Source organism: Saimiri boliviensis, chromosome 5 (genome assembly GCF_048565385.1).
Source record: "Saimiri boliviensis isolate mSaiBol1 chromosome 5, mSaiBol1.pri, whole genome shotgun sequence".
In the NCBI taxonomy this organism is placed as follows: domain Eukaryota; kingdom Metazoa; phylum Chordata; class Mammalia; order Primates; family Cebidae; genus Saimiri; species Saimiri boliviensis.
In genome coordinates, this window is record NC_133453.1 from 45,010,602 (window position 1) to 45,025,006 (window position 14,405).

At 35.7% G+C, this 14,405-nt stretch overlaps 1 protein-coding gene across 1 annotated transcript in view; it reads left to right on the forward strand.

Annotated features, from left to right (window-relative positions):
* Window positions 1-14,405, forward strand: part of DNAH7 (dynein axonemal heavy chain 7) — a 334,446-nt gene that overhangs the window by 116,626 nt on the left and 203,415 nt on the right. Inside the window, exons 16-19 of the mRNA XM_003925707.3 lie at window positions 4,116-4,340; window positions 6,782-6,928; window positions 7,884-8,569; window positions 11,142-11,328. Coding sequence (XP_003925756.1) covers window positions 4,116-4,340; window positions 6,782-6,928; window positions 7,884-8,569; window positions 11,142-11,328 — 1,245 coding nt within the window. The remainder of the gene's footprint in view (window positions 1-4,115; window positions 4,341-6,781; window positions 6,929-7,883; window positions 8,570-11,141; window positions 11,329-14,405) is intronic.

Here is a 14,405-nt window from a genome sequence, read left to right on the forward strand (position 1 = left end):
TGATCTGCCTGCCTCCCCCTCCCAGAGTTCTGGAATTATGGACATGAGCCACAGTGCCTGGCCAAATTTGTTGTTTCTATGGGGAGAATGATCAGTGGAGATTTCTATTAAGCCATCTTTCTCTGCCTCAATACTGATTTTAAAATATTTAAATGCACCCAGCAAAACATGTAAAAATCATTCAAAACTTCTTATACACAGGAAATTATAAAAAAGAGTTAAAGTGATTACATAGGTATTTTTGAAAACTATTCCCTTAAATGAAAATTTGTTAAAATCACTAGAACCACTTTTTACATATCAGTCTCTAAGGGAGTTCTGTCATTTTAAAAGTATTTGTACTTGGATTGAGGTCCTTCATATGTGACTCTCTCTCTCTCTGTGTGTGTGTGTGTGTGTGTGTGTGTGTGTAAGATAAACACACATGCACATATACTTTTTAGAATGTTTTTATATTTTATATTAATTATTCATGGACATCAAGTGATTCTTGGGTTATAGATAATTATAGTTGCAGTTGAAGAGTTAAACTGTAAACTCCTGCTCATTAAGGGAAAATTCCTTTGGAAAAATAAACACTGAGTATGAAGAGTGTCATTTATTTATCCTCCCAGCCATTATTGGAAATATTTAGAAATTTGGAGGTTATTTACTGTGAATTTCCACTATACATAACAACCTTTGGTAGAATTAGCAAATTGGATTCATTGCCTGATATTTCAAATATTATTTGAAATATAATATTTAAAATAATATTTTAAAAAAGATTATTCCCACAAGGGCAAAACAGCTGGTGAATGTGTACAGAAATCAGTCCTTTGTTATCAGCAAGGGGAAATAAAATCAAGTCATTTGACTACATAGAAAGCTGATTAACTAAATTATCAAAAACATATTTTCAGTTAGATGTTTTGTTACTTGTGGAAACCACCATGGTTTGCATCCTGTTGGTTTGGATTTACAACATAAAAACATTTAGTCTAATTAGAATAATATCAATGAACAATTTCTAGGCAATTTCACTTGCTTTTTCTGTTTCATTATACAACTAAAAATTTGAAGAATACAGAATTGTATAAAGAGTAATCATTACTCTTTTTAAAAAAATTCCTTCCTTTAGGGTAATGATTCTTTATAGTGAATTCTTCCCTTTCCAACTTATATGTATGCAAAGACGTAAAATATTAGAGAAAGAAAGCTGGAGAGAGAGAAATACAGAGAAGTAGAAATTATTTGGGATCAAAAAGGGCTTTAACTTTTTTAAAAATTAGAATTAGCAACTTCACTGTCAGAGAGCTGAGGTGATAGGGAAGGTGAGCATAGGTAGTTAACAATAATTGTGTTTTCCCCTATATAGCAAGTTTATTTTGGAAATTATATTATTAAAATAATAAATTAATATAGATATGAAAGAACTTCAAGAGAACAATATGGATATATGTAGATGTGTATGCATACCTGTATATGTGCATATACAATCTCCCATATATGTACCCAGTCGCACATAAAAACAGAATTGTTTTTGCAGAACAGAATCATGACTGTGCTGCAGATTATTTTATTCACTGAACAATACACTTCCAAGTATTTCTGCTACTAGATAACTAGAGTTATTTCTTCCAAAATCAATAGCCAATTACTCCAATATAATTATGAAATAATTGGTCATTTCATTCCTGATTTGAAATGCACCTTTTCAACACTAAATTTTTATATTTACTTGGATCTATTACTGAACTTTCTCTGTTCTACTTCATCCTCTATTCCTGAGCCAGAAAAAAAGTTGTTTAAGATTACTGCGTCTGTATAGTGTGCTTTGGTATTTGGCAGAGCTAGTCTGTCATTTCTGTGTGTGTGTGATTATCTTTGCTACTTTTAGATATTTATTATTTCTAAGAATTATGGATTTATATAAAATTTAGTTCTTAAAAATGCCAGTGAAATTTTATTGAAATTACATCAGTTGTATAGACTAGTTTGGGGGGAAAATACATCTTTACAATATTCTATCTTACCATACGTTTTATTCAGAATTTTTAAGTGTCCTTCAATAAAGTATTGGTTTTCTTCTTACAGATTTAGCACATTTCTTGTTAAATTTGCTTGTAGTTATTTTTAGTTTTTGTAACTGTTAGAATGTGGTGTTTTCCAATGTAGTTTCTAAATCTAGTTACTGCTGATACATAGGTTCCCACTGATTTTGTATGTTTATTTTGCATCTGTCTCTTTGAAATATTTACTGCTCGATCAGTTGAATTTTTGTTGTTTATATGCAAGCAGGATAGTTTTTTTTTTGTCAGACATTGAATGTGTATACATATTTTTCTCTTTTCACTATCTTGTCATAGTGGCTGGGTTCCATAAGGCCCAGTGGGATCTGGCCTCAATTTATTTTATTTTTATGGTTATCTTTTTAGCATTCGAGACAGTTGATTTTTTGAATCCTCTCCTCTGCCCTTCCTCCCCTCCTCTCTCCTTCTCTTCCCTTCTTTCCTTCTTTCTTTCCAGATGGAGTCTTGTTATGTAACCCAGGCTGGAGTGAAGTGATGTGGTCTCAGCTCACTGCAACCTCTGCCTCCTGGTTTCAAGCAATTCTCCTGCCTCAGCCTCCTAAGTAGCTGGATTACAGGCACCTACCACCACGTCCAGCCAATATTTTTGTAATTTTAGTAGACATGGGGTTTCACCATGTTTTGAACTGCTGATCTGCCTGCCTCAGCCTCCCAAAGTGCTAGGATTACAGGTGTGAGCCACTGTGCCTGGCTGATTTTTAATACATATTTTTTTAAACACAAAGGAAGGGTCTACTGTGGTGGCTCACTTCTGTAATTCCAGCATTTTGGGAGGCTGAGGTGGACAGAACACATGAGATTAGGAGTTCAAGACCAGTTTGGCCAACAAGGTGAAACCTTGTCTCTACTAAGAATACCAAAAAAAAAAAAAAAAAAAAAAAAAAAAATGAGCTGACTGTGGTGACATGCACCTGAATCCCAGCTACTCGGGAGGCTGAGACAGGAGAATCACTTGAATGTGGGAAGCAGAGTTTGCAGTGAGCTAAGATTGCGCCACTGCACTCCAGTCTGGGTGACAGAGTGAGACTCCATCTCAAAAAAAAAAAAAAAAAGAAAAAAAAAAATTAACTTTGTAGGTCAAACCAATTCAGGGAAAGAGGAAAAAGTGAAATTCAGAGTAAAGAGAAATTGCATCTGCGTTTAGGTTATCACATTCCCACACTCCCAATACTCATAAAACAAGAATTTCATTCCATGACACAAATTCCTTTGTTACCTTGAATGGTAGACCAGAAGTGTTGGTAGCAGGGGGACTGGAACTAACAAAACAATTTTGGTCCTTGAGTGTTTGGTTCTGGGATAAATGAAACAAAGCTGTCTGTCTGCTGCTCTACCACTCTGCAGCAGCCCTGCTGGCCCCTCAGCCCCTTACCCTTGCTCCTGCTTGCCACTGGGCCCATGTTCCTTCCACATGCAGCCCTCTCCACTTGTTTCATTTCCTCATCTCCTTCTGTTTGCCCCTCTCCAAGGTATGGGAACTACCCTCCACCTCTCACCACTTCACGTCCTTATGATATGCTCTGAGCAATGTGCCTTTGCAGCCGTTGTCTCTGTTGCAAGCTTGAAGTTTTACATTTGTTCTGGTGGTTATTTGGGTAAAAACAGACTCCCCAACTAGACTGCAAACTCGGGGAGGGCAGAGACCATGTCTATCTTTTGTCACACTGCATTGCCAGCACCTGGCATAGTGCCAGCCACATAGTAGGTTCCTATAAAATGTTATTCTGAAAGAATAAGTGATCACTCAGATAGTATCTGCTTCATATCTTCTGTGAACCCACAGTACTCCTCCTTGATTTTCCAGTTTTTGATGTGTTGTTAAGTATTTTCTTTTTTGTTTTTTGTTTTTCTTTTTCTGTTGTTGTCATTTTAGTGAGATGTTTGGGAGGGATGAGAAAGAAACTGTGCGGTAGTCCCTGATTTTGAATGAAAAATGTTGACTTCTAATAAGTCTGTGCATAGTTATGCAATGTCTTTCCACAGGCTGTTTTGTGAAGTGAGCTGTTCATTAAAATGCCACCTATAATTTTTGTTTTCCCTCAGGCTTACATTCAGAAAGTGGAGGTAACGGATATGATTGAACTGGAGCAGAAATTAGTGGATTCCAAAAACTGCCTCGCTTTCCTCATTGAGTATGTCAACTTTTCTCCAGCAGACATTAGGCTAAATAATAGTGTTTTCCAGTGGTATGGAAGAATGGGAGAAATTTTTGAAGAGCACAGGAAAATCATTAAAGAGAAAATAGAGCAATATCAAGAAGGTCTGAAGGTTAGCATCTGAGATATTTTATTTTCTGGAAATGTTTTATGTTTATCTTTTTACATAGCATTGTGAATTATTTTATTTCACAGAGCATACATTTTTAGCTTTCTCATAATGTTATAATCTCATACTGTAAATGTTAATGGGAGACAGTAATAGATCTTTTATAAGGCTTATTGGATGACTAAGGGGTGAGTTCATTGTATATTGATTAGTGTGCAGTCATTTCTTGACTTTTCAAGGTAACAGGAAAAAAGTGTTGGAATATATTGTCCATAAATGATAGTTAATAAAAATAGTATTTATCTTACATAGTTTATAGTACTATTTTCAGTTTTTAAAAATGGTTTGAATATCAAAGCTCCCTTGGTGAAATGAGCTTTCATACCTCATAATTGATCACTCTTCTAAGTATTGTGCCAGAATCATCACTCAAACATTCAATAACTCCAGCTTTTTGGGGGGGAGGGGAGTCTTTATAAGATGCTTTGTGATTTGCCCATTTCCCTGTCCAGCCTTGTTGCCTGCTTCTCCCCACTCCTTGCTCATGACTTTTCAGTAACCCTGCCAACTTCTAGGTGTTGTTCTCCTAATGCTTCTTGTCTCCTGCACATTCTCCCCATCACTCCAGAACACACCCCAGCCCCACACGTGCCTGTTGGTCTAGCCCACTCTATTCATTTTTCTGAGAAGCCCTCTCCGGCAGACCTCAGTGCTGCTTCTCGTCTCCTGTGCTCTCACTTTGACCACATCTCCATTGGACTAATTATCTGTTCATTATGTTCGTATTTTTAAGTTTGTCTCCTGATTGGACCATCAGCTCCTTGAAAACAGGGCTGTTTCATCGTTACCTTTCCCTATATCCATTGCCTAGCACAGTGACTCACATACAGAAATGCTGTGAGAATTTCATAGCTACTGTCTTAATAACTGCCTTAGTATTTACAGTCTCATTTTTCAGATGGAAGAGTAAGGTTCCCAAAGATTAAGAGACTTCTTCTAGGTCAGTCAGTACAGATGTCCTTTAATAGCAAGCCATGGTCTCTTTCTATTACAGTTATAGCAAATAGCTAACTAATTGGCAAAACATGTTGTTTGAAGAATAATTCATATGCTTTAAAAAGTCTTCATTTTAAACTGTAATTAAGATTTTTGTTTTACATTAAGACTATATCAAAATTTTTTAAAACCACAGAAAACATCAGTAATAAATATTAGGTGTTTAAGTTTCACTATAATAGACTCTTAGAAAATTGCTAAGTGCCCCAGAATTATTTATGCTATGTTTTAAATTATGCTATTCCACAAACTACACATAACTGTTGATGAACTTTTCCTCTCATTTTCCTTCCCCTACTGGACCAGAGCAATAAATTTGCCAAAAAACTAGAGAAAAGAGGACAGAAATCGGCCCAGATAATCTATAAAATAGAAAATCTAATTTTTTTTTTTTTTTTTGAGACGGAGTTTCGCTCTTGTTACCCAGGCTGGAGTGCAATGGCGCGATCTCGGCTCACCGCAACCTCCGCCTCCTGGGTTCAGGCAATTCTCCTGCCTCAGCCTCCTGAGGAGCTGGGATTACGGGCACGTGCCACCATGCCCAGCTAATTTTTTGTATTTTTAGTAGAGACGGGGTTTCACAGTGTTGACCAGGATGGTCTCGATCTCTTGACCTCGTGATCCACCCACCTCGGCCTCCCAAAGTGCTGGGATTACAGGCTTGAGCCACCGCGCCCGGCCAGAAAATCTAATTTTGAATAACCTAAATTTTTTAAAAATATTATATTGAGCTATTTTTTAGAGCCATTTAGTTTGGAATGCCTTACTAGTAGCATTTATATAATAAGGTTTTCTCACTAAAAACACGCACACCTATCTTATATTAAACACTGTAGTTTTTAAGTGTTTAAATCTGGATTTATTTACCTTATGCGTTTCTTGTGAAGAGAGTCCATGGGACAAGAAAAAAACCCTTGGAATATCTTGCTTTCATATTGTTAATTGATATGATATCAGAGCACAATTAAAGAGATTCAGGTTTTTCAGATGTTTATAAAAATACCATAGGTAAAAATAGTAATTTTTCTTTTAGTCCCATCCTTGGTTATGAGATTTTTCAAGTGCTGATAAATTATTTGTTTGCATAAATTCTTCAGCATATTAAAGATCACCATTATCTAACATATTTTTATTCATTTTATTAGCTAGAACTTCTTGCATACCTAATACAGAGTAGATTTTTCTAATCTTCAAATTAGAAGAATCTTAATCCTTTTAATTTAAAATTTTTAAATTCTGCATATTTCAGATCTCATTTTCTAGATCATCTCTTTGTTTTAACAGTGACAAAATAACATAATAATTCTGATAACTCCTACGTTAAAATTTTTTGACACCAAGGGGTTTTAACTTTTAAGAATATTAACAAATTGGTTTTTTTTTTTTAGTTACGGTGTGAACGATTTGTGGAGGAATTGGAGAGTTATGCTAAACAATCGGAAGAATTTTATTCATTTGGAGATCTTCAGGATGTTCAGCGGTACCTAAAAAAGGCTCAGATATTGAATGGAAAGTTGGATTCAGCTGCAGATAAGGTATAATTCAAAAATTCTTAAAAAGATGAATTAGTTCAAATGAAAAATCATTGAATTCATTTTAGTTATTCACCTTTAAGAAATAGATTCAAATAAAACAGTTTAACCACATTTAATTAGAGGATAATGGAATGGCACAAATAGATTTTATAGACATGCTTCAAGGTGAAGCAATATTACTGTTTTCTATTGGTGGTGATACGTTTTTTTCTATGTTAAAGATAGAGTTATATATCAGTCGTCTTTGTAAACTTGCTTTGCATTATTTAATTATTTGCACCATGTGACAACATGGATAAACCTGGAGGACTTATGTTAAGTCAAATATGCCAGGCACAGAAAGACAAATACCACATGATCTCAGTTACAGAGGAATCTAAAAAATTGAACTCATAGAAGCAGAGAGTAGAAGGATGCCTACAAGGGTGGGGCAGGTGGGTAGTGGGGACTGGGTAGAATGTTCATCAAAGGATAAAAAATTTCAGTTAGGAGGGATACATTTAGGGTCTCTATTGTGCAAATTGGTAACTATAGCTAGTAACAACGTATTTTATACTTGAACGTTACTAAGAGAGTAGATTGTGTAGTGTTCTCATTACAAAAAGCTAAGTGTGCAAGGTAACATATGTTAGCCTTATTTAGCCATTCCACAATGTATACATGTTCTCAAAACGTGTTGGGCACCATAAAGATATACATTTTTGTCAATTAAAAAAAGAAATTAATAGAAAAACAAGATTACATTGTGCACCATAAATATATACATTTTTGTCAATTAAAAATGAATTAATTGAGAAATAAGATTACTGTTCAGTTTTTCTATATTATTGAAGTTTAACTTCAGGGCTTAGTAAGGGTCTTTTGGATCACATTTGAAATAGATATTTTTAAAGACTTAATTTTCAGTATCATTCACTCTTGAAATAACTAATATTTTCAATACCTGTCCTTTCAGATTGAGCAGTTTAATGCTGAAGAGGAAGCATTTGGTTGGCTACCATCTGTATATCCTCAACGTAAAAAAATCCAAGATGGCTTGAACCCTTATCTTCGTCTTTATGAAACTGCTGTCGAATTTAGCACCAAATATAGAGCATGGACAGAAGGACCATATCACAAAGTGAATCCAGACCTAGTAGAAGCAGATGTTGGAAATTACTGGAGAGGACTATATAAACTGGAGAAAACCTTTCAAGATTCTCCACATGCATTGGCAATGACAAAAAAAGTAAGATCAAAGGTGGAAGATTTCAAGCAGCACATTCCTCTCATTCAAGTGCTCTGTAATCCTGGTTTGCGCCCCAGGCACTGGGAGGCCATGTCTGCCATTGTTGGTTACCCTTTGCAGCCATCAGATGACTCCACAGTCTTCTCTTTTTTAGACATGAATCTGGAGCCATATCTAGACAGATTTGAAGGTATTAGTGAAGCAGCTAGCAAAGAATATTCTCTGGAAAAGGCGATGGAGAAGATGATGAATGAATGGGATGCAGTGGAATTTGTCATCCATTCTTATAGAGAAACTGGGACATTTATTTTGGCATCAGTTGATGAAATTCAGATGTTGTTGGATGACCATATTGTAAAAACACAAACTATGCGAGGGTCTCCTTTCATTAAGCCTTATGAGAAGCAAATGAGGTAAGGTGATATTTATATGGCAGTGTTTATGCTGTGTTACAAAGATCATTTGTATTTAATGTAAAGTTCTTTTGAGAATTGATTCTGCATTTCACACTTAATGTTTCATACTTAATATTTTATTTCTTTTGATAATTGATTATGCATTTTATACTTAGCATTTCATACTAAATATTTAATATCATTAAATATTTAAAGATATAATCAATGGCTTCATTGCTATTGGAAGACTGCTGACCCTTTGCTATCATCTTAATGGTTTGTTAACTTCTGTATTCATAGCGAAGACAGTGGACAGTCAACATCCAGATATTCATTTTTATTGCCTACAATACAAATAAGATCAAAATATGATCTTATTTCTTAATTCTCAAAAATAATTTTTACCTGTAAACTGAAGATAATTTTATTTAAAAAATATATTAGCTTGTTGTAGAGGATTGCTGAATATTGTAATTTCTACTCATATGCATGAAGGATGGCAAATAAGTGAAAAAGAATGAAACTATAATTTTAATTGGGGGTTTTAAGCATCATACAACACAGCCAGTTAAATTAAGCCTATTCTATCTGTCAGTGTTTCCAGTTTTTGTTATTTATATTAAGCAGGTTATATATTACCTTGAAAAAACAGTCCATCAAAATTGTACTACTGTCTTGAGTGGATTTGCATGGCAAGGGAATGCTAATGGCCTGGTAGTATCTGCCTCTGGTGACTGAGGTGTTATCTATCATACACTTGGGAATGCTCTGATTGGCCTTGGCTCATTCTCTGTGTTTGGTAGTTCTGCCTCCTGCCAGCTTGCTCCAGTGTGCATATTAGGAGAAGAATTTTTTATCTACTCTGAAAGTGGCATATCTAGATTGCATTTTAAGGTACTAAGCATGATATCATTAGCTACTTGGAAATTTTCTTAAGCAAAGATTAGAAAAAGGGGGAAGAATAGCAGAAGAAAGCAGAGCATTTGGGCCTTTTGGTGCAAAGAGGTTAAGCAAATTTCCTGATAAACATTGAAAGAAAAGTATTTTAGGAAGACATCTGAAAATGACTGGTGACTTGGAAAACTCATTAACATTTATTTGTTTTAAAGAGCTAAAATCACAGATCACCATTTCAATGATAAGTAATGTGTTAATATATGTAAGACTATGCCACATCTAAGTTCTATTGCTATTAATAAATCATTCTTCCCTATGACTATGTTATCTCTGATAGCAGAGTAATTACAACTGTGTCTGGGTTCAAATCTTGGCTCTATTGTTTATTATCTGGCTAAACTTTAGCCTGGCACTTGTCTCTATGTGCCTTAGTCTCTCCATTGATAAATAGATGTTACAGTGGATCCTGTCTCATGGGGTGACATAATGATGGTGTAAACAGATAGAGACCATAGAATTTTGCTTGTAAAATTATTAGTTTATGGAGTAATTACATTTATTCTTGAGGAAATTAAATCATTATATTCTCTATATTTAGAAATGAACTAGTAATCTGTAAATTTAAATATTCCATCTTCTCATGAATGCCACACTATTTTGGAGGATATAGATTTTTCTCTAAATGCCAGTTACATCTTATAAACTGAAATACAGTTGACCCTTGAACAATGTAGGGTTTTAGGTGCTAACCCCCTCAACACAGTTGAAAATCTGCATATAAATTTTGACTCCCCAAAACCTTAACTACAAATAGCCTACTGTTAACTAGAAGCCTTACAATAACATAACACATATTTTGAATGTTACATGTATTATATACTGTATTCTTATAATAGAGTGAGCTGAAGAAAATGTTATTAAGAAAAATCATGAGAGAAAAATGTTTACTATTCATTAAGTGGCAGTGGATCATTGTGAAGATCTTTATCCTTCTCATTTTCATGTTGAATATACTGAGGAGGAGAAGGAGGAAGGAGGGGTTGGTCTTGTTGTCTTAGGGGTGGCAGAAGCAGAAGAGGTTGAGGGGGTGGAAGTGGAGACAGGAGAGACAGGCACAGACCATGTAACCTTTATCGAAAAAAAATGCATGTAAAAGTGGACCTACACAGTTGAAACCTATGTTGTTGAAGGGTCAACTGTATTTTAGAAATATAAACGGTATTTTAGAAATAAAAGCTTTATTCTAGAAATAAAGCCTTTATGAGCCCAAATTAAGCGGGGAGAAAAGAACGTTAAAGGAAAGAACGTTAACTACCTTTCCTGAGAAGCTCAGAGTACCCTCACTGGGCATACCTTTACTGTCAAAAAAATCTCGTTTTTCCAGTTTTACCCTCTAGTCATGGAACTGGATAGCAGAAAGGTTTATTGTTATACCATATACAGAAACCAGCCCAACTGTAGATAAGTGTATCTTAACATCTATATCTATATAGGAGTAAATGTTATATTACTATCTTTAAACATATTTTGTAGAACAAATCTAGAGATTCATCTTTAAATGCAACTAGATGAATGGAATTGGAATAACAACATTATATACAAGATTGACATCCTAGGTGTGGTTTTGAATTTTGTCATTTGAAACATTTGCTTGGTTTGCTGTCTGTAAGAGCCACTGTGTTTTGCTCCTCAGAGAATGGGAGGGCAAGCTCCTACTGCTTCAGGAGATTCTGGATGAATGGCTCAAGGTCCAAGCCACGTGGTTATATCTGGAGCCCATTTTCAGCTCTCCAGACATTATGTCTCAAATGCCTGAGGAAGGTAGACGATTTACAGCTGTGGATAAGACATGGAGAGATATTATGAGAATTGTCATACAGGTAGGTGAAAAAAATCTCCAAAAATGTCATTATTTGGTTGAAGTGACATGATTTTGTTTTCAGAAATCCGTATAAGCCATTGTTGTTTCCAATAAGCCATTATCTATTTACCACATACATTGTCTTTTCAGCTATTATTTTAGAATGCCAGGAGCAGAAAATGTCACAAGCAAAAGAAGATACTTTGTCCCGATTACTCCTTGAGGTCCAAACTGAGTTTGCATTATTTAACAACCTTGGGTTCTATTAGTGGTTCTTATCTGATGCTCTGGTAGGAAGACACTGTATGAGGTACTTACAGTCTCCATCTATTCTGTGACTGTCTTGTGGAATGCAACCCACAGAAACTCACTGTGGTGCACACATGTCAGCATGCCAACCACTCAACACATTTTTTTGGGTAGGGAAAGATAAATATATCTATAAAGTTGCAAAGATAAATACATGTAAAATGTCTGATAAATGCAAATAAAATACAATTTAAAAATATGCAAATACTGTGCAGGAGAACTTACAATTTAAGCTAAGGAGGGAATTTAATAAAAACCAGTAACACTAAAATATGTATTATTTTTGTTTCATTCAAAAGACTTTTTCTTTTCTTTCTTTCTTTCTTTCTTTTTTTTTTTTAATGAGACAGAGTCTCACTCTGTTACCCAGGCTGGAGAACAGTGGCACAGTGTCGGCTTACTATAATCTGCCTCCTGGGCTCAAGCAATTCTCCTGCCTCAGCCTCCTGAGTAGCTGAGATTATAGGCATGTGACACCATGCTCAGCTAATTTTTGTATTTTTAGAAGAGACAGGGTTTCACCATCTTGACCAGGCTGGTCTTGAACTCCTGACCTCAAGTGGTCTGCCCACCTCGGCCTCCCAAAGTGCACGGATTACAGGTATGAGCCACCATGCCTGCAGAAGACATTTATTTACTGCCTCTGAAGCATGGTGAAGATTAAAATAGAAAAACATTAGTTATTAAATCATATCATTAAATGATTATAAGCTTCTGCATTGGTATTTTGATAAAATATAATACTGTAAGGTAGAATAAATACTATCTTAAAAATGTCCTACCCTGAAATAGAAATATGCAAATCTTAATTATTACTTAAAAAGCTGTTACTATAATCCCCAATACTGATAATACTATATTGACATCAACTATATGATTTGATAGGAAAATATTCAGAAAGATGGACATTGTTTTATTTATTGACTCCTTACCTCATGTATATAATAATACCTGAAACAAATCTCTGTATAAACTAAGCTTTTGTAAAATTAATCACATTTGATTAATTCCATATTTAAAGAACCTATTAATAAGTCATTTTGTAACACAATCATCTCTATGTCATAAATTCAGTCTTTTATATAGCATTTCCTTATAGCAGAGCAAAATCCTTACAGATATATTTTGATTTGGAAGGCAATGAGGGAGAATTCTTTTTGTTTAAAAAAGCTAAAAGTAGATACTTGTATTTTCTTTTTTTTGAGACAGAGCCTCACTCTGTCCCAGGCTGGAGTGCAGTGGTGCAATCTGGGCTCACAGCAACCTCCACCTCCTGGGTTCAAGTGATTCTCCCGCCTCAGCCTCCTGAGTAGCTGAGACTACAGGTGCACGCCACCATGCCCAGCTAATTTTTGTATTTTTAATAGGGACAGGGTTTCACCATGTTGGCCAGGATGGTCTCAATGTCTTGACCTCGTGATCCACCCACCTCGGCCTTCCAAAGTGCTGGGATTATAGGCATGAACTACTGCACCGGGGAGATACTTCTATTTTTTTTTAGTTAGTATATTTAAAAAATTAAATTCTTTTTTGATATGTGATCAAAATACTCTTCAAGATTCCATATTGCTAACAAACTTTATAGATATCTCAATTCCTTGTAAGAGTAGCTATGTTGAGCCTAGTAAATAAAGGAGGCATATTTTTATCCTATAAAACCCCTGGAAACAAACAAAAACATTACTTACCCTCATTCCTAAATAAGTAGGTATTTTCTGTTGGGGAGGGGAGAGTAACATTTTGCTTAAGACTAGATTGTCTTTCTCATCTGCTTTGTATTTTTTCTTTCTCCATATGTTAGTATTCAGGGAAGCTTTTGCTCATACTCCCCAAAGCACTGAAAATAAACATACACCAATATTCTCTTAGGAAGTCTAATGAGATGATGTGTATAGTAGAGGTCACTGGATTAAGCTTGATACATAAAATTATTGCCTTCATTCTAAAAAGTTCCTAATAAAGATTGTTTTAAAAACCTCACGTGTTAAAAATAGGCTGTAAATATTGTTAATATTACTGGCTTACAGTGTAAACAAAGCTGCCAGGAAATTACTGGGCAGAGCCCACCACAGCTTGGCAAAGCTACTGTAGCCAGACTGCCCCTCTAGATTCCTCCTCTCTGGGCAGGGCAGCTCTGAAAGAAAGGCAGCAGTTCCATTCAGGGGCTTATAGATAAAACTCCTCATCTCCCTGGGCCAGAGCAACTGGAGGAAGTGGTGGCTGTGAGTGCAGCTTCAGCAGACTTAAACGTTCCTGCCTGCCAGCTTTGTAAAGAGCAGTGGATCTCCCAGTACAGTGCTCAAGCTCTGCTAAGGGACAGACTACCTCCTTAAGTGGGTCCCTGACCCCTGTGCCTCCTGATTGGGAGACACCTTCCAGCAGGGTTCAGTGGACACCTCATACGGAAGAGCTCCGGCTGGCATCTTGCTGATGCCGCTCTGGGATGAAGCTTCTAGAGGAAGGAACAGGCAGCAATCTTTGCCATTCTGCAACCTCTGGTGCAGACCTGTGAAGAAACTGCATCAACTAATGGGCAAAATAACCAGTTAGCATCATGATGGCAGGATCAAATTCACACATAACAATATTAACATATATTAATAATATATTATTAACATTAACCCTAAATATAAATGGGCTAAATGCCCCAGTTAAAAGACACAGACTAGCATATTGGATAAAGAGTGAAGACCATCAGTGTGCTGTATTCGCGAGACCCATCTCACATGCAAAGACACACATAGGCTCAAAATAAAGGGAGGAATGTTTACCAAGCAAATGGAAAGA